The following is a 24,530-nucleotide window of genomic DNA, read 5'->3' as shown; positions in this document are numbered from 1 at the left end:
AGTTTTATTAATTACACCATACATCATATGGGAAACACTATTTGAACTTGCACTTGTAGACCGATATGAACGGATTTGTTAGCGGTTATACGATTTCATTGAGTGCTTGCATTGGCGAACACGGTTCGATAGGTTTCAACACAGGAACAAAGAATTTCCTTATATATATATATATATATATATATAGAGTAACGCTATGCGTCTAAAGAAAATCCCGAAATATTACGATATCAACAGTATTCCCCATACTACAATACCCTCCATATTACTACAACAAACCACCAGCATATAAGAACAGGAACATACAACTTTTGCCATCAGATTACGTTGTACAGTGCACGAAAACAACCAAAGCTCTTCGTAGTGTCAAAGGATTACGAGAATCTTTTTACACTATATTCAGATATATTTGATGCCAATTCCAGGTGACTGGCTCAGAGTTGGAAAGAGGTAATTCGACATCAATCCACTACGTGAGTCGTAAGAGGTGAGTGATAATATTCACTAACAGTTATATGGAATACTTTGAACACAAAGTGTAACGTGATCATATAAACAGTGTGTTATCCAAATAAACCAGTATACAGTAATAAGAACAGAGTCATACTTTGACTATATGTAGCTGAAATAGAATTTTATTTGACTATATGTGGTTAGGTCCGATAAAGGCAAAAGATTCACATGATTGCATGCAACATTCTGTCCCACCAGAGTTTTAGTTGCAACAACTACAGGGTTCGGTTATGTCAAAATTAGTTAAGTTTAAAGTGTCTTACATTTTATTCAACAATACTTGTGCATACTGTAACTTTATGTACAAACTCCCATAGCATTCCATGTAAAACAGTAGCAATACAAGTATCCAGGGACACATGGAAGCATTTTTTAGTTAGGTTTTCGGCTTGGATAGGTACATTTTCATTTTACGTGTTACTTACAGTAAAATGAACTGCTTACTCAGCCTATTGCGCTATAACATCAAGTTGATTGCCCAATAACTTGCTAGAACCTTCCAAGTTGCCTAACTTCCCCTTTCTGAAATCTAGACGATATATATGAAAATAATGCAGTTATTTGCAAACATGTTTCCGTGCCTGGTCATCGCCAGGGTGGCAGGAGGGCGCGGTGGGGGGGGGGGTGACTTTCAACTCAGGAATGATAATAACAGGGAACCCGTAGTTCACTACAGTCGGTCTTAACTATAGTTAGATCGTCGCAAGTAGCCAATCAGAATCGACATCGGTCTCTACTACTTGTTTAATGATTTTTTTTGGAAAATATGGGCACTGTATTCATACTCTAGTTAATAAATATTAATTTTCCTTCCAGAAAATGGCCACGTCATCTAACTATAGTGAGCTTCGTGCCATCTATGAGTATATTCAGTCTCTTGTACAGAAGAACGAGGAACTTTCGAATGCAGATGTTGAGCAATTGGTTCGGAGAATCGAGAGATTTACTGAAAAAGGTGTAAAGACTGGACACGACACTATAATGAAACAGGAAAAACAAACCATGAAACTGTTGATCGATTTGCTAACAGACCATAAATGGACGAAACCTGCTAACCTATTGATCGCCTATCGAGATAATTATTCGACATCAACAAAAACAGGTAACCTGACATAAATTTATTTTGTTTCTTATTCGTTGATGAAGTGTTTGTCTCTTTTTTTTGTGTACACACATGGAATAAATAAAGAAAGCAAGAATGCCTGCAGCATATCAAACAAATACAAGATTGCTTAGCCATGATATCCCTCAGAGCATGCAACTGAACACTCAATATGCAATTCACTTGCATAATAAAAGTCAAACAATCTTTGACCCTACTATTTTACTTTCGGGATAGCTGTTCCCTGTTAAACGGGGTAGTCAATAGCGTTTGCATAGGCACTATACTTTAGTTGAAATCTTGCTTTGGAGCAACCAACCAACCAAACAGTTTAGTATTTTAGTGGAACTATGAAATGGCTTAAGATTCATACATTGATTTCTCTTTGACAGATGGTGCATGTGACTACACAGAAGTATGTAAGACACATGAAACAAATCCCATCGACCTCTTCTGTAAAGTTTGTGCTGAATGCATATGTCTACAATGTCTTGCAGAGGTTCACAAAGGACATGACACCATCGAATGTTCCAGACATCCGAGTCACGTCAAAGCATTGCGCAAAAATATCGACGATACCAAGAACATCGCGGCGGCGAAAAACTTTCCGTGTGTAGATAATGATTCGACATCAACGAAACCAGGTAACCATGAATTTGTTTTTTGTTCCTTATTGGCTGATGAATTGTTTGTATATAGTTTTGTGTAAACATATGAAATAAATGTAGTCTTCAAAGTTGGAAGTTTGTCTCTGAATAGAAGATGCTGCTTCCGATGACCTACTTGACCGAAATTGTTCAACCTTGATCAGACAATGTTCTGCAAGTTTCACAAACAAGACAAAAATGGGACATCGATTAAATCTTAAACCGATTCTCTTATACATTATGAATTTCATAAGAATCCGCAAATAGTGTTGGTAAACTAGTGTTATTACTCGAGTATTGAACCGAAGTTTCATGTGATTTATGTGAAAGCCATGGCATGTGCATACAATTAACACAATTGGGACTTTTTTGCAGACTTAGTAACCTTAATTTCTGGCATAATGTTATCAAGTTTTATCATAAGAGTTTCAAAAGTCGAGGTGATTTTGTTGGTAAGACAAGCGGTTGGCAATAACAAATCAACGAAAGCCCGCTGCATGTTACATGAGATAAATGAGGTATTACATTGCGAAGTGAAAATTGCAAATCTTAATAATTTATTACATCATAGCTTAAAGTTTCTTTAATAAGTCTTAAACAAACATCATCAACAGGTCTTAAGAGAATGGTGTTGTCCTGCAATAGTTGTTTACTGTTTTTTGCCGATACGTCCCGAAACCGTTTGTATTGTACATTGCTAATGTCTTAACCAAGACTCAATATTCCTAACACAGAAAGATTCATTATCACTAAGTTATATTTTCGTCGATCTTGTTAGCACATATGTAATTATCAAGCCAAACACCCCAGCATTAATAATGCAAATATAACTCAAGACATTAGTTTTGGATGGCATCTGTCCATAGCAAGTCTCTATACATTTCCTCTTGTTTTAAAATTAATAACTGCTATAGTTCATCCGCCTATGTGTTTTGCCTTTGAATATCTTACCTAATGACAAATAGTTTTGTGATAATTGCACGGGATTTGCAGAGTAACAATTTGCAAGTTGGCAGTGAATGTTACGTTATACACGGATACAAATTGGACGTATTGCTTTTCTAGGAAACGCCATGTGAATACCCATTAAATAAAAGAGTCATTTGCGATTTTTATGACATGAACTTGATCCTCCCATGTTATGATGAGAATGAAATAAAACTCCCATAACTGTACTGTTGTATAAGAGTGGAGCTATGTATCAAAACAAGAATCTCCATATACATGCCCTCACTTATAAGTGATTCTGTAAGCCCCGTATCTGGCTTTAATTTGACGTAAGGACAGACACAATGAAAAATAAGAAAACTGAGTAAAAATAAAATTAACGTAGAAGGCGAAGCTTGACCCGGTCATAACAGACAAAATTCAACAAAAATTAAAACCTACGAAGGGAAAAGGCTCCTGCTTTGATACGAGCATGAAAGAATACCTGAATTTCAAACAAACACAAGATTGCCTAATCATGATATCCCACAGGGCATGCAACTGAACAATCAATATGCCATTCATTTTGCAAATAACAGTGAAAGAATCTTTTACACTACTATATTTCATTCGGGATAGCTGTAATCTATTATACAGGGGTATTCAATGGCTTTTCAATGGCACCTCTTTAGTTCAATCTTGCTTGGGAGCAACCACCCTTTTGGGATCATCCCAGTTTGGTGTTTTAGTAAGCGTACCTTGCAGTCTGTTCCAGCAGTTGCTTTTTTTTCGATGGTTACTATGATACTATCGTCTGCAGTTATATTTCACAATCTTTAGTCATCCATGGAATTATGAAATGGCTTAAGATTCATACATTGATTTATCTTTGACAGATGGTCCATGTGACTACACAGAATTATGTAAGAGACATGAAGCACATCACATTGAATTTTTCTGTGAAGACTGTGCTGAATGCATATGCCTAAGATGTCTTGCGGACGCTCACAAAGGACATGGTACCATCGAATGTTCCGAATACAAGAGTCACGCAAAAGAATTGGGAAAACAAATCGACAACATCGTGGCAGAAAGCGATAGGTGTAAAGACATGGACAACTATTACAATAAACTACAGGAGGAAGTAGTCCAAAGTTACAACAAGATATGTGGGAAGATAACAAACGATCTGTTGGCGAATTTAAGGGTGATAGACCAACATCGGTTGGCAGAGAAAGACAAAATGGATCGCACCAGCAACGTTTTGAAAGGCAAGGCAGTCGATCTCAAGGAAAAACTTGATTCGATTTATGTTTATGCCGGAAAAAGCTCCGAGGTATGGAATACTTTGAACAGTTTAAAACAAAGAATTAACAGTTTGACCGAAGAACCCACAGTTTCTGCAGAATACAAGAAACTATTATTCATTTCGACATCGGAAGCATCATCTTTCACCATTGGTAGAATGATAAAAGGTTGGGCTGTGGGTGCTAACTGGATACGACAAGCTCCTGACCAATTTGTTCGTGTATTCGACGAAAGACAAAGTTATGGCCGTATCCGCTTGATTTGCACTGATCCCAAACAATTGGACACATTTTTTTGGGACTATTCAATAACGGACAGTTCCTCCACCAAGCTGGTCATGTCGCACCGATGCATACCCATAGACGGACGCAAGTATATGCTAATGGCGTCGGGAAAGAAGATAATCATGATTGAGTTGATAATGAGCAAAATGAACTGTGCTGGACAACCTCAAGAAGGAGTCAAATCGCACAAAACAATCAATATTGAATGTCCACGAGATGACTCACATATCATAGGAATTAATGCCCATCGGCCATACGATGAATGTTGCAGTGAATACCTGGTCTCGTTTAGTAACTGCCACATGCTGTATGAATACCAGATTGATGAAACTAAGCCCCGTCGCACATTGGACTGTGGTGGTGAGCTTGGCAATTGTGTAAGCGGCTTTCTTGACATTGCCTACAGAGAAGCAATGTTTATAGTGATCGATTCTCAAACCCAAACAGTGACGCTGCTTAAAAATGATCAAGCCAGCAGGATTTTTTCTCCAAATCCGATTCGTTTGAAGAAAGTGAAGAGCTTAATTCATCCCAAAGGTATGCAGCCCCTTGTCGTTTACTCGAGCAGTAAGAAGTGGTTGCTAATATGGCAAACCATCGCTGCAACAGACCAACCTATCTCTCTCAACGTCGGTACGTTCGATATGGATGAAGAAGGAACTTTCACTTCGTGTTGGGAAGGGCAGTGTCCTTCTGGTAGTGTACCTGTTGGAGTATGCCGATATCGAGAAAAGGCGCTTATTTGCTTTTCTAATGGTGACGTAGTCAACTTCAGACTTCCACCGTAAAGAAAGTTCATGATATCCAACAGATGATGTTCGAAATACTGATCATTGTCCAACACAACACAGTATAGTCAAAATGCTGGAAACAATACTCTTCAACATGGGTTTTTTTACTTTCAATTGGTTAAGCGTGTGACATAAACTTTGCTTTTTCTCCCTGCCAGGGAAATTACCACCTCAAGATTGGCGTACTACTTTAGGCTTAATTAATCCCTAGTAAAGATTGCAACCATTTGCATATAACCTATTACTTACGATCCGTTGCATAAGTTAATTTCTTTCAAAGTACGCCATTTTCATTGGTACAATATATAAAAGAGTGTTAGAGTTTTCCGTATGTATCTTTTCATTAATTTAACTTCCCTCACTCAGAAATAGGTATATATTTAAATATATACACACACACACACACATATATATATATATATATATATATATACAACGTACAATAGAATAACTGTTACTTATCACCACATGCAAGTTATTTATCTTGAGTCCAAATTTATTTTGGTTGAGGAAGATTGAATAAATCACCGAAAGTTTGACATCCTGTTATCAATCATTGTATACTTGCGTTTCACTTTCACTTTCATTGACACAAGACACACGACATTATCATATGCGCCCTCTGTTTCTCTCCATTTGAAAACCAGTTTCAATCCCTCCTCTTTCAATTTACTAATACGCCCCCCCCCCCATTCCAGAAGACGATGACAGATAGGTGTGTTGAAGGATTATGCAAATGTTAGTTTTACTCCAGTTCGATTATTGCGGAATTGAGACTGTAGACTCTAAATCTAAGGATTTAGTGTCCGGTTGGGTCACTATTAATAAATATAGCTTACTTTAATAGAAAACCATGCCAAGTAATATTTTCTCTGTTATCAGTTTAATAGCAGTTATATTTCGAACGATTTCGCTCTAACAAGTCCTTTTATTGACCAGAACCATATGTGTCCTACCTTATCCGGGTTACTTACACTTAATTAGTAGTATCAAAGCTTCAAAGTGTAGGCAAAATAACGATGGAGTCAATTACCGTGGTCGCATAAAGCTGATTAACAAATTGTAATGCTATCAGACGTAACTAATTAGTTTCTACTTAAGACATTAAAACCAATGTAAAGACAACCAACAATTTGTGACCTTTTGTCAACTAAAAGTAACAAGAGACTTTCTTCTTTCTGACGTGAAAGAAACGCATTCATTTTGAAGAGAAACATCTAATCCTAACAGCTTTTTGCAACTTACAACTCAATACGATAGTGTGTGGGGGAGAAATGAATGAGTCTATCCGCAATGTTTTTTTACAAAACAAATGGGAATGGTTGAAGTTGTCACAAGCAAAATACGTGTTGCTACCCAATTATAATCCATAGTGGGGGTTAATCGAAACTTCGCCAAAACGTTAAAGGTATTTTGTTTGTTTCCTCAAAATCGAGTCGCAGTGTTCAATCTGCGATCAAAACCTGTTTGTTATCCTCAAGTTTAACTATATTTACGATTTTCCTTTACAGAATTACAAAATGCTTACGTTGGCGGTTTTGTTTTTGAGACTATTGAGGTGTAACGTTCTGCTTGAATGCGTATAATCAGTTGGGTGAATTTTTGGCTATACAATTATTCAAAGTACCAAATATTTTTGTGAAAAATGCAGCCAGTTTTTAAATAACTTTATATATAATTTATTCTACAAAGTGCTGTACAAATGTAACACAAAAACGTTGACTAGCTTTTATTGCACGGTCTTTCGGAGACGATTGAAACAGCTGAGCAGTGCATTGATACTGCGTAGTACTATTGATTCCATAACTAATTAAAACTGTAAGGCAACATGTAGGAGAAAATATCTGAAAGAAGCGACTGCCTTTCGAAATATAGTATATGCTGCTGGAGACGTGGGAAAATTATAATCACTGTCCGTGAAGCAGGGTGGTAGGAAGCTTCCAAAAATGGGGGGGGGGGGAGGGTAGAACAACAGAAGGGCACTTTATCATTCCACAAACACCACTCGTTATGCTATAAACCGATACACGCCAGCCATATCACTTAAATATATATATATGTGTTAGTATGCTATCAATACTATTATGGTGCACGTGACTCTATTTAGAATTAACAAAGGCTTAAGATATCCAAAAGTTCTTCATTGAAGGGGCACATTTTATTTGCCATGAGGGCATATTGCTATTTTGAAAAAAAGTGTGGGGGAAACACGTCCCCCCCCCTCGGCCCTTACCCCCCTGCCGTGAAGTTAGATGTCCACCCGAGACGCTTAACCGTCTTCACAACACTGTATAAAACATTGACATCATGATCTACAAACTTTTTCAATTTCAATTGACACTAAAATTAAATCAGAATAAAAACTAAATATGATACTTGTGCATGGGACTCAATGTATTCATATAGTCGGGGCCAATACAATAAACATAATTTTTTTTTTGCCTTCTCTGAGTCCCCGATATTTCTCTCCTCTTGTGCTATTGGTATATACGTCTTGCCTTAACAACTGAATTTGCAGAATGAACTACGGCTTTTCTATTTTGCCATTGGCGATTTGTATGAATGCGATAAATCATTTTGTAACGGTACTTTGACCGTTGGAGTTTACAGATTATACTTAACCGCAAATAAAGCTAATTTATTGATCGACGAGAATCGCCGACGCAATGCGGAGTACATGAGTACTACGTGTGATTTGCAAATGTATTCTTACCTAACTAACTAACTAACCTAGCAAAGGAATATTAAACAAATTTCATGTGGCAATTTACAGTGGTCTAACCATCTTTGTACTTGGGGCAAAGATGTCACCATGCATTTTTAGTAAGAAAGAGTTACAATCATTCTAAGTTGGTGCTATTGAGGTCTCTATGTACCTCGATGTAACCAGGTAGATGTCATGGATCCATAACAACTCCTTGGTTTAACTTTTAAGTTCAATGTGGGAGTTTTTATTTTAGGTCAATGTCGCAACATTTGTGCCGAGTAAATCTGCCCGATGTCACGGTCGAAATGTGAAGTAAAAAATACTTAAGCAAACACATCACATATAAATTACCATTCTTTGAGTGTGATTCTCTCAAAATAGAAACCTAGAGTTTGGGAAGTGGACGAAGGGATATTGATTGCTAATCTAGGGATACACAATGACCCACCAATCTGTCTGGAAGAAAGGTTAGCCAACAATATAACGGATGATGAAATTTACTTTAATATTAATTCCGTGAAGATTGCAAGATATGGTTCGTCTTCGTAAGTTGCTAATTGTTTACATAAAGTCCAATACCAGTGTGAAGGTTCTCCCCAAACCCTTACTCATGAATACTAATATGACCAGACGTTCCGTGGACATAAAGGAAGGTCCGAGTTTTGTGATGTTTGATAAACCCTGTTAAATCTCATTAAAGGTCACAACCCTATTGATATAGAGAGACGACGTTTTGTGGACGAAGTGAATCAAATTCTTGACATCTTTGACTTTAATTTACACATATATATGTATAAGTATATACAAATGTGTTTCCTATGTGTATATAAAAGCGTACAATGTAATGACTACGTCCTTCACTGATTTGAAACCACTGGCCATACAATCAGTTCCATGTGCTAGTTGGTTAGGGTGCCAGCATATAAAATCGGGAGGCCGGTTTCCAATTCCGGTGGAGGCTGAACGTTTTTCACTGTTCTGGATTTTGAACTCATTACCGTTACTATATACATGGGCAAGTATCACAGCACAAGACATCGGTGATACACAAACATATACGTTGGGCTTTGTGCTACTGAATTAACGAGACGGTAAAAAACAACCACAAAAGCTCATTCACACACCACAAAAGGAACGAAACTGAACTTAGCAAACAGATCTGGTTACTCAAGGACAGACAAATCAATTTTGATATTTAATGGAAACTAGTGAAGCACGCCAAACCATATATATATATATACAGCAACACCACAAAACGTTGCAATCTATGCCTACGGCGAAAATATTTCCTCATCTATAGACCCTTTCAATCAGCTTTAAACAACCCCTCTGAATTGGTGTCGCATTCCAGTCATTCAAGAAAATACTTGCTGCATACCAAACGCACTAACACAAAAAATACAAATAACACACTTTGAAACAGTCGCACACTAGCACCTGACGATTGAAAATTCACGAAACAAGCTTGAGTCCGCTCGTCGTCGTCGTAGCCCTCTCGTCGTCGTCGTCTTTGTCCCTCTCCTTGTCGTCATCGTTGTCATCTCATCGTCGTCCCTCTCGTCGTCGTAGCCCTCTCGTCGTCGTCGTCTTTGTCCTCTCTTGTTGTCGGCGTCCTCGGTGTCGGCGTCCTTGGTGTCGACGTCCTCTCATCGTCGGCGTCCTCTCGTCGTGGTCTTCGTCTTCTCGCCTTTGTCCCTCTCATCCCGTCGTCCTCTCGTCGTTGTCCTCGTCGTTCTCTCGACGTCGTCGTCTCGTTATCGGCGTCCTCGTCTTTGTCCCTCTCCTTATTGTCATCGTCGTCCTCTCATCGTCCTCTCATCATCGTCCTCTCATCGTCGTCCCTCTCGTCGTCGTCCTCTCGTCGTCGTCCTCCTCTCGTCGTCGTCGCCCTCTCGTCGTCGTCCTCCTCTCGTCTTCGAGGGTCATGGCGAGAGTCATGGCGAAGGTCAGGGTTCACCCCCATTCTCCGCCATTTCCTCCCTCTCTATGACCATACACCCATTAGCATACAAACCGTAACCTACCAGTACCTTTATACTTTAGTCACGTAACAAATTACTGTTCGTAGTTACCACAAAAGTAGCTTCATAAATAAAACTTTTAGCATCATGGTTAATTAGATTATATGCAAAGGTTTCTTCACTACATTTTCTAGAAATTTTTGAAATCTTAGATGACACACATTAACAAATAACAGATTATCCGGCATATAATATGTTTAACTCACTTAAAAAGCGATTCGGGTTACATCACAATTCATACTACATTCGGCGCGTTCATTAATTAAACGGGGTTTACACAGCATGTATTTTCACGTGAAATCTCTCATATATCATGAAACACAATACTTAACTTTCTATTAAAAACCGCGAGAAACAAGTAAATTTCAACTACTGCGAAGTGACATGTCATTATTTAATTTTGGGCAATTGTTACCATTCTAAAATAACTTTCATTCTAACCTAGCTCATAGACATAGAAATGCAGGCGTCGAGCTAATTTTGCCCTTCTAACGTTGTATGTGATTGGTTGATTCATACTTGCGTTGCTGTGACAGTAAAATAATACTATGCAAAATAACTTACTAAGACTTGATCATGGTGATATAAAAAACTGTGGGCGCTTGATTCGAGAAGCCTGTATATTTATATAGCTCGTGTTGTTTTACTCGTTTTTGTGTTTGAGTATTTTTAATTCGGTGACGCTTGACCGCTTGACCTCGTCGTTCTCTCGACGTCGTCGTCTCGTTATCGGCGTCCTCGTCTTTGTCCCTCTCCTTATTGTCATCGTCGTCCTCTCATCGTCCTCTCATCGTCGTCCCTCTCGTCGTCGTCCTCTCGTCGTCGTCCTCCTCTCGTCGTCGTCGCCCTCTCGTCGTCGTCCTCCTCTCGTCTTCGAGGGTCATGGCGAGAGTCATGGCGAAGGTCAGGGTTCACCCCCATTCTCCGCCATTTCCTCCCTCTCTATGACCATACACCCATTAGCATACAAACCGTAACCTACCAGTACCTTTATACTTTAGTCACGTAACAAATTACTGTTCGTAGTTACCACAAAAGTAGCTTCATAAATAAAACTTTTAGCATCATGGTTAATTAGATTATATGCAAAGGTTTCTTCACTACATTTTCTAGAAATTTTTGAAATCTTAGATGACACACATTAACAAATAACAGATTATCCGGCATATAATATGTTTAACTCACTTAAAAAGCGATTCGGGTTACATCACAATTCATACTACATTCGGCGCGTTCATTAATTAAACGGGGTTTACACAGCATGTATTTTCACGTGAAATCTCTCATATATCATGAAACACAATACTTAACTTTCTATTAAAAACCGCGAGAAACAAGTAAATTTCAACTACTGCGAAGTGACATGTCATTATTAATTTTGGGCAATTGTTACCATTCTAAAATAACTTTAACTGAGGGCGCTTGATTCGAGAAGCCTGTATATTTATATAGCTCGTGTTGTTTTACTCGTTTTTGTGTTTGAGTATTTTTAATTCGGTGACGCTTGACCGCATGATGTTGTTTCACTAACCTGGCCATGCTTTCGTTTGGGATATTAAAGAATGGGTGAGCTATAAAACTCTTTTGTTATGTCTGAGGTTTTTGTTTCTTTCTTGTTGTCTGCACTGACTGTCGTGTACACGTTCTGCACTCAGGTAACACAGAACCAACGGAAAGGCATCGAAGCCTATACTATAGTAGAAGACATTACATTGCATACGAAATGGTATGCAAACATGTACAATTGTTTCATAGTTAATGAATACATTGAAAGAAGAGTCCATTCTAAGACGATGCAGAGGTATAACAGAACAGGAATGTAGAGGGTAATTAGGTTAACAAAAGCCACATAGTTTCACGTTTACGTATGGACTAACTGCGAATGTTAACAGTCTCCAAAGAAATTCTGGAGCTCCAAGCTATATTAATAAACAATGGCAGAATGAAGCTCCTTAACAGAGATGTTTCATTGGGACAGACAATTATTGTGAGGTACATTTGGTAGACGTGAAATCGACGCAAAATATTGAGATGTTCAATAGCTAGTGAAATTTTCCTGCCACATTTAATATAGTGACAAAGCTGAATCCGTTTCTTTACTGTTTGTCTGGAATTTATATATAACATTAATGCATTTATATGTCTGTGATAATTACATATACTTGGGAGATCATTTAGCTAGACAATAATACTTATAGTGGAGCTTTTGATATTCATTGAAATGGACCATTGTAATGAAACTGCACTGATATCAGCATACATTTCGAATGTAAGTATTAAACATAGATATATACATATGAAGGAGTGGAATTAACCATAGTGTACATTAATGTATATACAGGACTACTGTGCAGTGCTCTTGCTAAACTGAGTAGTAGTTAAGGTTTCTGGCCAGATTGTCCAAACTGAACTGTGTCGTTTGACTGTACAACCTACAGTATTTATGTACACTCACTTCCAAAAGGCACATTTTGTAGACATGCAATCACACCGATATTTTGAGATGTTCACATATCTAGTGGAATATATATCTACAGGTTCATTTAAATGAAACATTGTTATGGAACTTTGTGTACTGTGCACTGATATCTGTAAGGTAAAACTGCACTATTTTGTAATGGTGTATTCAAATACTAAGTTTTTATCTCAAACTCTGCATCCCTTTCCAGGAGCATGACACAGATGGAAAGAAACTTAAGTTCGTCAAGAAGCTTCCACGGAACAGTCGGTATGTATGAAATACATTATTTGTAAGGACACTTTAAAATGTACAGAAGATATTCATGACATGTAAGTATGTTACAAATTAAAGACCGTCAATCAGTGTGACCAGCAGTTATCTTCTTTGAAAAGACCACGGCTTCTGTGGTAGGAGGACAATAGGTCATTAATGATTAATAGCGGGGGGGAGGGGGGGGGGGGCTGGTGGGAGGGGAAGCATCAATTAAAATTATGGCTACTGTTCAATGCTCTTGCTAACTTAGTTCTAGTCAAGGTATCTGGCCAGATTGCTTAACCTGAACTATGTCATCTTACTGTACAATCTGCAATATTAATGTACACTCACTTCCAAAAGTCAAAATTTGTAGACATGCAATCAAAGCAGTATATTGAGATGTTCAATATCTAGTGGAAGTTAGCTGTCATGTAGATATAGTCAGATTTCTCTAACAGTTTCGTTACTGTATGTCTGGAAACTTTGGCAGATTACACTTGCTGCACACTTCATCAACCTGATTTCAATTTCTTTTGGAACATTGCTTACATTTGGCATTTTCTATATAACACATGTAACATATGTATGCGATAACTTGATATATTTGAGAGACATAGGAATATATTGTACTGGTGCTGTACAAATCCCAGTATATGTAAGAAAATTAGGCTAGGTAAATAAGGGAGACATAGAATCGAACTGGTTTTCAGAATTGCTGCTTGCATAACCTAGTTGCTATTTTGGAAAAGTTGTTAATTTAAAGTAGGAAATGACACTTATATTGGAAATAGATATACATGTACATAAAATGAAACATGCTATGAAACTTTTTGTACTGTGCACTGATATCTGTAGGGTAAAACTGCACTTTTTTTGTAATGGTGTATTCAAATACTATGTTTTTATCTCACAAATTAGACCAGAATTTACTATAAAACTCTGCATCTCTTTCCAGGAGCACATACAGATGGAAAGAAACTTAAGTTCGTCAAGAAGCTTCCACAGAACAGTCGGTTTGTATGAAATTATTTTTAAGGACACTTTACAGTACACAGAAGATTATCATGACATGTGAGCATGTTACAAATTAAAGACCATAAATTCATGTGACCAGCAGTACTCGTCTTTGAAAGACCATGGTTTCTGTGATAGGAAGACAATAGGTGAATAATGGTTAGTAAATGCAATACCAGCTGAGGAGGGAGTGGAGTGGGGGCAGGATAGCATGAATTTAACTTAAGGCTAATGTACAGTGCTCTTTCTAAAATAAGAACTAGGTATGGTATCTGGCTAACTGTTGTTGATAACTTAGTTGCTACTTTACGCTACATTGTCATAATATAGTCGTTAGAAGGGCCATGTTGGCTAACTGAAATTGAAGTTTAATGCCAGTTTTCTTCTCACTCACTTGTGTTAGTGAGAAGGTTGTTGTTTTCAGCACCAGAGCTGCTTGCATTTGCATTTGAGGTAAGCTGTAGAAATTGGAGCTGACTCAGTTTTCCATCAAAGAACTTCCCAGCGTACTGCAATGATTTGTGGCTACAGTGTGCTTACTATATTCACAAGTGGTATAGATAGATAGATAGATAGATAGATAGATAGATAGATAGATAGATAGATAGATAGATAGATAGATAGATAGATAGATAGATAGATAGATAGATAGATAGATAGATAGATAGATAGATAGATAGATAGATAGATAGATAGATAGATAGATAGATAGATAGATAGATAGATAGATAGATAGATAGATAGATAGATAGATAGATAGATAGATAGATAGATAGATAGATAGATAGATAGATAGATAGATAGATAGATAGATAGATAGATAGATAGATAGATAGATAGATAGATAGATAGATAGATAGATAGATAGATAGATAGATAGATAGATAGATAGATAGATAGATAGATAGATAGATAGATAGATAGATAGATAGATAGATAGATAGATAGATAGATAGATAGATAGATAGATAGATAGATAGATAGATAGATAGATAGATAGATAGATCGATAGATAGATAGATAGATAGATAGATAGATAGATAGATAGATAGATAGATCGATAGATAGATAGATAGATAGATAGATAGATAGATAGATCGATCGATCGATAGATAGATAGATCGATCGATAGATAGATAGATAGATAGATAGATAGATAGATAGATAGATAGATAGATAGATAGATAGATAGATAGATAGATAGATAGATAGATAGATAGATAGATAGATAGATAGATAGATAGATAGATAGATAGATAGATAGATAGATAGATAGATAGATAGATAGATAGATAGATAGATAGATAGATAGATAGATAGATAGATAGATAGATAGATAGATAGATAGATAGATAGATAGATAGATAGATAGATAGATAGATAGATAGATAGATAGATAGATAGATAGATAGATAGATAGATAGATAGATAGATAGATCGATCGATCGATCGATAGATAGATAGATAGATCGATAGATAGATAGATAGATCGATAGATAGATAGATAGATAGATAGATAGATAGATAGATAGATAGATAGATAGATAGATAGATAGATAGATCGATAGATAGATAGATAGATAGATAGATAGATAGATAGATAGATAGATAGATAGATAGATAGATAGATAGATCGATAGATAGATAGATAGATAGATAGATAGATCGATCGATCGATAGATAGATCGATAGATCGATCGATCGATCGATCGATCGATCGATCGATCGATCGATCGATCGATAGATAGATAGATAGATAGATAGATAGATAGATAGATAGATAGATAGATAGATAGATAGATAGATAGATAGATAGATAGATAGATAGATAGATAGATAGATAGATAGATAGATAGATAGATAGATAGATAGATAGATAGATAGATAGATAGATAGATAGATAGATAGATAGATAGATAGATAGATAGATAGATAGATAGATAGATAGATAGATAGATAGATAGATAGATAGATAGATAGATAGATAGATAGATAGATAGATAGATAGATAGATAGATAGATAGATAGATAGATAGATAGATAGATAGATAGATAGATAGATAGATAGATAGATAGATAGATAGATAGATAGATAGATAGATAGATAGATAGATAGATAGATAGATAGATAGATAGATAGATAGATAGATAGATAGATAGATAGATAGATAGATAGATAGATAGATAGATAGATAGATAGATAGATAGATAGATAGATAGATAGATAGATAGATAGATAGATAGATAGATAGATAGATAGATAGATAGATAGATAGATAGATAGATAGATAGATAGATAGATAGATAGATAGATAGATAGATAGATAGATAGATAGATAGATAGATAGATAGATAGATAGATAGATAGATAGATAGATAGATAGATAGATAGATAGATAGATAGATAGATAGATAGATAGATAGATAGATAGATAGATAGATAGATAGATAGATAGATAGATAGATAGATAGATAGATAGATAGATAGATAGATAGATAGATAGATAGATAGATAGATAGATAGATAGATAGATAGATAGATAGATAGATAGATAGATAGATAGATAGATAGATAGATAGATAGATAGATAGATAGATAGATAGATAGATAGATAGATAGATAGATAGATAGATAGATAGATAGATAGATAGATAGATAGATAGATAGATAGATAGATAGATAGATAGATAGATAGATAGATAGATAGATAGATAGATAGATAGATAGATAGATAGATAGATAGATAGATAGATAGATAGATAGATAGATAGATAGATAGATAGATAGATAGATAGATAGATAGATAGATAGATAGATAGATAGATAGATAGATAGATAGATAGATAGATAGATAGATAGATAGATAGATAGATAGATAGATAGATAGATAGATAGATAGATAGATAGATAGATAGATAGATAGATAGATAGATAGATAGATAGATAGATAGATAGATAGATAGATAGATAGATAGATAGATAGATAGATAGATAGATAGATAGATAGATAGATAGATAGATAGACGGCTGGCTGGCTGGCTGGCTGGCGGGCGTTATGCATTTTCTTAAGCAATCATCTTGTTTGAATCATCTTGTAGACAGTGTGAGTTCAACATGAAGCCTTTTTAAATGACGTTTTAAAAAAAAAAAAAAAAGTAGTATATAAGTATAGTAGCATAAGGATTTACTACTGGGCATTAGACATTGTAGGAATAGTACACATGGTTTTAAATATATATATCATAGCAATGAATTGGACATTTACATTGTTATATAGGGTTCATAGAATGCTTTTATAAGCTTGCATCATCAGCCGTTTCATCACAACAGGAAGATCTTACACCTTCAAACCTATAATCCAGCCACTGACAGTATAACACGTCAGTAATTACCCAAATTTGGTAAATGTGTTTCAGGGCCAATTGTTAGCTATTAGACAGATTAACACGTCATGTGTAAATCCAACCAGACATATACAGATCACCACATGATATCAGCAAGTCTTATATACACACATATATATGTATAGATATAGGCTAATATAGAACTCATAAAATAGGAGTACGTCAAGTTCGGATGGTATATTTGATAACATATAGCCCAGCCGATGAAACTCTATGCGCTTCGCGTGAAAATTTCGCAGAACAGGTACGAGGTTCGTTCGAGTCGGTAGGGGCACATATCATCCAATGGGTATGTGGTCAAGAAACCCACCAAGATGGCGGCAAACACTATCACATGGCGGTAAAGCTTGATCGGCCACGTCGATGGTTAACAGTTAAGAGCCTGTTAGAAAACCAGCATGGAAATGTGGTGCTTTTCTCCTCAACCCATGCTAATTATTACACGGCATGGCAGTATGTCGTTAAAGAGGACGCTGGCGTCCTGCAAAGCCCAGGTCACCCGGACCTGGGGGCCAGCCCACCAGCCACAACATCGGCCAGTACCTCTAGGGTCCTGCAGGCATCAGGGGAACAATCAGCACGTGCGCCACTAAAAAAAAAGCGCAAACGGCTTAGCGCGTTCGATGTGTCCCAGATGGTAGTTAAGCGGAACATAAAGACCCGGACAGAACTGCTGGCTTTGGCCGAAATGCAGAAACGAGAGGGGAAAACCGACTTGGCTGAATTTGTGGTGAATCGGGGACAAAAGTGTGTCGCGAAAGCGATCGAGGTACGCCAATCCATTTTCCAATAATTCATAAATACATTTTCCCAACATTTTGAATATACGGTATAAATCATTCACCATGCCATGGTCTGGTGGTGGGGGGTCGTGCGTGATGAAGTTGTGGGTTAGGATCGTGGTAGAGTAGCGTTTGGAGGGGTGTGGTAGTGACAGGGAGTGGGAGGTGTGGGAGAGGAATGAGTTGAGGGAGGGGTGGGAGAGGGAAACCGGTGGGGATAGGAAGGGGAGGGGAGGGGAGGGGAGGGGGAGGGGAAGGGGAGGGGGAGGGCACGCAACTATTGCGTGCCTATTGAATAGGGCACGCAACTATTGCGTGCCTATTGAATATTAGGTTCGACCTAATTCCTCGAATTCACTATATTTGTCACTATATAAAGGTCTTTTTCGATAGGTCGCGTGGGAACTACACGACGCCGAGAGTAAGCTGGAGCGAGGAAAGAAATCTCGTCCCGAAAGCTGCAACGGGCTATGGTCCAAAATCGCGGAAGACATTTTGCGTCGGAATGATATTCCCGCCAGTACATTTCAACGGGCTGTTGTCGACGTCCTCGAGAAGGGCCGGGTAAATTTTTATAATTTTTTATAACTGGTCCCGCGAATTGCGGCAAAACGTTTATTCTGGCGCCTCTGGCCCAAATCTTCAAAGTATTTTCCAATCCCGCTTCAACGAGCTTCGCGTGGGTTGGTGCTAAGAAAGCTGAAGTCATTTTCCTAAATGACTTCAGATGGAGTCCGCAGATCATGCCGTGGCATGATCTCCTGCTTCTATTAGAAGGTCAAATGGTACATCTACCCGATCCAAAAACACACTTCTCCCAAGATTTTGTCCTTAGTGGTTCAACACCAGTGTTCGCAACTGGCAAGAATCCACTGATATACATAAAGGGGGCCCAAATTGAAGAAAGAGAAACGGAGATGATGACGATTCGATGGCGATAATTTACCTTCCGCTCGCAAATCCAAGCCAACGAACAGGTTGATGTCCCCCATGTGGACCATGTTTTGCCAAGTTTATTCTAACTTAATCCAACCCTCCATATTTGGTTACACTATTATTCAAACTACGTCGTCGAGTAGCGTTGGGAGGGGTGTGGTAGTGACAGGGAGTGAGAGGTGTGGGAGGGGAATGAGTTGAGGGAGGGGTGGGAGAGGGAAAGGGATGGGGATAGGAAGGGGAGGGGAGGGGAGGGGGAGGGGTTCCACCATCACTAAACTGAGAGTTTATAAAGAAAAACTCAAGAATTTCTGTTAAAATCATGCTATCATTTATTACTAATTTCCTCTCACACGGAATTAAGTGTAATATGTATATATATTAGGACATATAATGTGATACATCAGTAAGAAAACAGTATAAGATACATACGAAATAAATGAAAGAAACGGATCGAAAATATTATGTTTTTCTTGTGAAATTATTCGCTTTATTCGCTGAAAGATGCGTGCCTATTGAATATTCGGTTCGACCTAATTCCTCGAATGAATCAGCAATTGCGAGTTATAATAATTTTACGAGGAAATATTAACAACTATTGCGTGCCTATTGAATATTAAGTTCGACTGACATCCTAGTGAAAGACCGCCACGATACACACTTGACCCGAGCACGGTATACCATTGACCTACACAGTATTTCAATGTGGATGGATGGTCAACCGTTGAAATAGTAAAAAAGCATAAGTTCACCAAAGCCTTTTATCGTCAATAAATGGTTAACCGTCGTATATCGGCGATTTTGTATATGTTTGTCCAATTTTCACGAACGTGATGATTTAAAGAAACTTGAACTGTAACTGAGTGTGCTCCAACATCGGAATATTGGTATTCTGGAGCTGAAATTTGCGAAAAATATGGGGTCCATCGTTGGTAAATCGTACAATGTTCACCAACAGTTCGGGAGATTACCGCCCTCATGTGGCAGATCATAATATGAAAGCAGGTGCGTATCCAGGGGGGGGGGCGTTGGGGGCGCGCGCCCCCCGGGTAAGAAAAAGAGGAGAGAAAAAAAGAGAAGAAAAAAGGAAAAAAGAGGGGAAAAAAGAAGAGGAGGAGAGGAAGGAAGAGAAAAGAAAAAGAAGAAAGAGAGAAAAGGGAGAAAAGGAGGGAGTAAAAGAAAAACGCGAAGACAACGGGAAGAGAAAGAGGAACAGTGACATCGTTACAGCGCTGAAGGGTAGCCAGTGACGGATCAATGATTTCGTAAAAGTGTGACTCACCCTACCCCTTACACCGACAACTCCATTTTTTGACGTTTCCATTTTCCTCTCTCACTAATGATCTAAATATATACTATATATGGTCTATCATAAAGCGTGTGTAGAATTGTGCTATGAAACCAACTGTGGCTGGTCTCGAACTCGACCGTGTCGTCGGGGAACATGACGATTTTTGGGATGGGGGCGACCGCCCGCCCACCCACATTCAGCATTGTTTTAAATGATATCGCTAAGTAATTTCAAAATAGAAAGTGCTTAGATGAAACTTACAAGGCCTGGGAAGTGTCATTTCCAGCGATCTGGGAGACATTTTCGGCCAAAATTTGCTTGTACGCTTCGCGCCAACTCATGGTGGCGCTACTCTGAGATAATTTGCCTACAGGCTTCGCCCCTCCCTTGGCAAATTCCTCGCTACGCGCCTGTTCGAATTTGTAACGCAAACAGCAGATATCACATCATGTCAGTGAGCATGAAAATGGCGTTCCAGGATGAAAAGCCTCAAAACTGTCCAACTTGCCTGAAAAAATAACCAAAAATTTTCACGTTCAACGTGTCAATGTCGATATCATATAAGCATTGAACGGTTATTACATCGCATGCCATCATGTACCGTACGGTCCGTTCAAATTGCGCAGTATACCGCGGGATGCTAATGTAAACAACGACATGTCTCATGTAGATGTATACAAAGCATGGAGGTCCAATTATGTCAAAACTCTCTTTTACATAGTAATGGCGAATTAGGGGCTGCACCCCCGCCGCGCAGTGGCGGAGCGTCCATACGGTCAGGGGGCGCATGTCCCCCCCCCCCCTGACGGACTCAAATGGACTTTTTCAGCTCTTTACCACTTTTTACTTATTCGTGATTATTGACTTTTTTTATTGCGCTCTCATCTACTTATTGACATTTGTCACATTTTGTTTGTGTAATTTGGAGATGACACCTATTTATTCTTCGTTTATCTGCAAATTAGCCAGGCCCGGAAAGGCTCATTTCCGGCGATCTAGGGAGTATCTTTACTCAAAAATTTTCTGTACGCTACGCGCCAACCAGTGGTGGCGCTCCGCTTAGATAGTGTTGAAAGCGCCCCTACAGACCATTCTCGCCCCTCCTGACCAATACCCCTAGCTCCGCCACTTCCGCCGCGCCTCCTACGCCTATGTGTATAGTGTTCGGTTTCGGAAATATCTACTATTTTTTCATTTCCTTCAACCAAGTTTTATAATAGCCGTTATAAGAGGTTTTAATATTTCTACACCAATAAATTAACTGTGTCTGAATTTTAGAAAATTTCTCACCAACATTCTGCATCACACTTCCCTCTACTCGTGCAATTTTGACCGGTCTGTTAGGGGTTCAAGGAAGTTTTTCTATATTGGTTGTCCATAGATGAAATTTTGTACAACATTACGGGTATGTTTTCAAGTGAGTTTATTCACGAGAAATGTAAATTTTCAAATTCTGAACAAATATGGGGCTTAAAACCTTGAAAAGTGGGGCTGACGGGTATTGTGGGCCGCGACGTAGAATCACCTACAAAAGCAAAGACCCACAGGAGATGCGATCAGATCGAACATGATGTGTGCCGGGTTGACAATCTTCAAAAAGGTTATGGATGGAAAAAAAAACTATTAGGATATACTTGGTTCTCAGGCAAAAAGTGTACATCTGGTTGGTCATTTCAAGCCCTCAGAAGTGCCGTTTCCGGTGATCTGGGGGGTATCAAAACCAGAAATTTTCTTGTACGCTGCGCGCCAACCGATGGTGGCGCTCCGCTTAGATAGTAATTCGCGCCCCCCGGGTTTGAATATCCTGGATACGCGCCTGGAAAGCATAGCATGGATAGCACATTACAGTCAAAATACTAATATTTCAGTCTCTCTCCTTTTCTTCGAATGATTTCATCAATTCGTTTACCCATTGAAGCGATTGTTTTGTCAATGATAGCACGCGGCATCTGGAGGAGAGTTGTAACAACTCGACTTCTGAAAGCTCGTAATGTCTCAAATTCAATATTGTTCTCGATGGCATTGTACTTCAGTTGATGCCCCAAAAGTTTGAAGATATTTTCTATTGGATTTAAGTCGGGGCTCCTAGGAGGGATCTTAAAAATGGTTGCATCCATGCGACTTAGTGTTTTGATAGCTTTCTTTGAGTTCTGAGAAGGGTCGCCATCTTGAAGAAAAACCCGTGGAGTGTTATGGGTTGCTTCACATTTTTGGAAGACTGCCGGGAATTCCTTTTTCATAAATTTCGAAAAACGCTTGCCAGCTAACTTGCGGTATGGTTTAGCTAACACCACGCGTTTCCATATGAGATGGCGGCATACACCCTTACAACTTTTCCGCCACTCCCGACCTTACTCCCTTTGGCCGTGCAACCGAATGATAACCCCTCACTTTTCTTACGCCAAACACGCCTACTTAAAGTGTTTGCGTGCTGTCGTGGGTGGCTCTTATAATGAAATGCGGTGGCATCAAAATAAAAAGATATATCTTTAGTCCAGAATGCCTCACCTCGAGACCGTTTAATTCCTCTGGCGAATTTCCAACGTTGATGCAGGTCCTTGGGAAATAGGAGACCCTTCTTTCTGGCTTGATAGTACTTATAACCACTCTTGTTGAGAAATCGAGATATTGTTCTCTCCGACACTGTATGTAACTCACACTTTGTCCTGAGAGTTCTCACAGAAAACTGTCCCTCACTCCTTGTTTTTTCTAAGTTCCTTCAAAATAGCACGCTTTTGACGAACGCTCAACTTGGGTGGCCGCCCCCTCTTTCGAACCGGTCCCTCTCCATGAGTACTTGGTCGAGCCTCGCCCCGCAATAAACGTTTACTGCAAATCCTTGATACCGAAGTCTTCAAAATTCCTGTTAACTTGGCAACTTGACGAACTGAAAGGTTTTCTCTTTCGCGCAATAGGCGCGCATATGCCTTACTCTCCGGTGAAATGAGAGAATAAGAAGCCATTCGTGAAATGGTGTCGTTGTTGTAGATGTTTCGTGTGTAGCAATGAGGCTGTATGTCTATAAACTAACACTTTGGAGAATTCTTACACCACTAAACGATGTATTAAAGGCTTACATGCATCATACAATGGGCGGCTTTCCGTTGTTTAGGAGCTAAACAATACTATTGACACCTCAATTTAGAAATCCGTCATTGTACATCCACAAGTTGCTTCCTGCCCAGGGTTGCCCTGACAACCTATATATACAACTAAACTTTGTGACATAATTTTCTGGGGCTATTGTATTGCAGCACATTGAAATTGTTAAACCCTTCTTGCCTGAAGCGCCCCCCCCCCACCCACCCAGCCCACACCCCACAATAACATTTACACCGGACACTAATTAACATTATTCTTGTTCTTATCCTGAGAGTTTATAAAGAAAAACTCAAGAATTTCTGTTAAAATCATGCTATCATTTATTTACTATTTTCCTCTCACACGGAATTAAGTGTAATATGTATATATTATGACATATAATGTGATACATCAGTAAGAAACCAATATAAGATACATACGAAATAAATGAAAGAAACGGATCGAAAATATTATGTTTTTCTTGTGAAGTTATTCGCTTTATTCGCTGAAAGATGCATGCCTATTGAATATTCGGTTCGACCTAATTCCTCGAATGAATCAGCAATTGCGAGTTATAATACCTTTAAGAGGAAATATTAACAACTATTGCTATCGCGCAACGCTTGGGGCAGCTCAGACCTCGATATATACCCCAATGAACCGTTGTACAGCCATTCAGACAATCCTCGACAAAAATGATGGGACAGTATGAGCAGCAACGAGCGATATTGGCCTCAGCGCACCCCCTTCCCCCCGTTCAATGTTGTAGCCAAAAGCGCTCAGAAACTGCAACATTGATACGGGGAGTGGGGTGTCCCATCTATTTTTGTCGACGATTGAAGCCTAAAAGATAAACAGTAAACAGCAGTTACCTTTTTCAACAACTCATTTTGCAGATAGGAACATCCATCTTTCACCTTCATGGTCGGTAACATTGCATGAAACCTACATTTGTCTTGCAGTTTATATCATGAATTGAAGTATTCCAAATGTTATTTCAGTACT

At 38.3% G+C, this 24,530-nt stretch overlaps 2 protein-coding genes across 6 annotated transcripts in view; both read left to right on the top strand.

Moving 5' to 3' along the window:
* The first annotated feature begins 220 nt into the window (after positions 1–220).
* Positions 221–6,130, top strand: LOC139976182 (uncharacterized). The gene is made up of 4 exons (XM_071984695.1): positions 221–487; positions 1,330–1,615; positions 2,008–2,259; positions 4,086–6,130. The coding sequence occupies exons 2-4, from the start codon at positions 1,333–1,335 to the stop codon at positions 5,567–5,569; spliced, it is 2,019 nt and encodes a 672-aa protein (XP_071840796.1). The 5' UTR covers positions 221–487; positions 1,330–1,332; the 3' UTR covers positions 5,570–6,130.
* A 5,594-nt stretch (positions 6,131–11,724) lies between these two features.
* The window catches only part of LOC139976278 (scavenger receptor cysteine-rich domain-containing protein DMBT1-like), a 32,240-nt gene continuing 19,434 nt past the window's right edge, over positions 11,725–24,530 (top strand). For 2 of the 5 annotated variants that reach the window (XM_071984929.1, XM_071984925.1), the window contains exons 1-3: positions 11,725–11,866; positions 12,970–13,028; positions 13,972–14,029. In XM_071984929.1, the coding sequence (XP_071841030.1) occupies positions 13,984–14,029 (46 nt within the window). In that variant the 5' untranslated portion in view covers positions 11,725–11,866; positions 12,970–13,028; positions 13,972–13,983. The other 3 variants (XM_071984928.1, XM_071984927.1, XM_071984926.1) reach the window with 3 other exon arrangements.

This window comes from Apostichopus japonicus, chromosome 11 (genome assembly GCF_037975245.1).
Source record: "Apostichopus japonicus isolate 1M-3 chromosome 11, ASM3797524v1, whole genome shotgun sequence".
NCBI classification, from domain to species: Eukaryota; Metazoa; Echinodermata; class Holothuroidea; order Aspidochirotida; family Stichopodidae; genus Apostichopus; species Apostichopus japonicus.
Note: the sequence above shows the minus strand (reverse complement) of the source record. Positions and strands in the feature narration are given on the sequence as shown.

What these genes read in the sequence shown, in the direction of transcription:
- LOC139976182 (XM_071984695.1), top strand. Translation starts at nt 1,333, where the DNA reads ATGGCCACGTCATCTAACTATAGTGAGCTTCGTGCCATCTATGAGTAT. An exon ending in TTCGACATCAACAAAAACAG is followed by an intron (nt 1,616 to 2,007) that starts GTAACCTGACAT and finishes TCTCTTTGACAG; the next exon opens with ATGGTGCATGTGACTACACA. An exon ending in TTCGACATCAACGAAACCAG is followed by an intron (nt 2,260 to 4,085) that starts GTAACCATGAAT and finishes TATCTTTGACAG; the next exon opens with ATGGTCCATGTGACTACACA.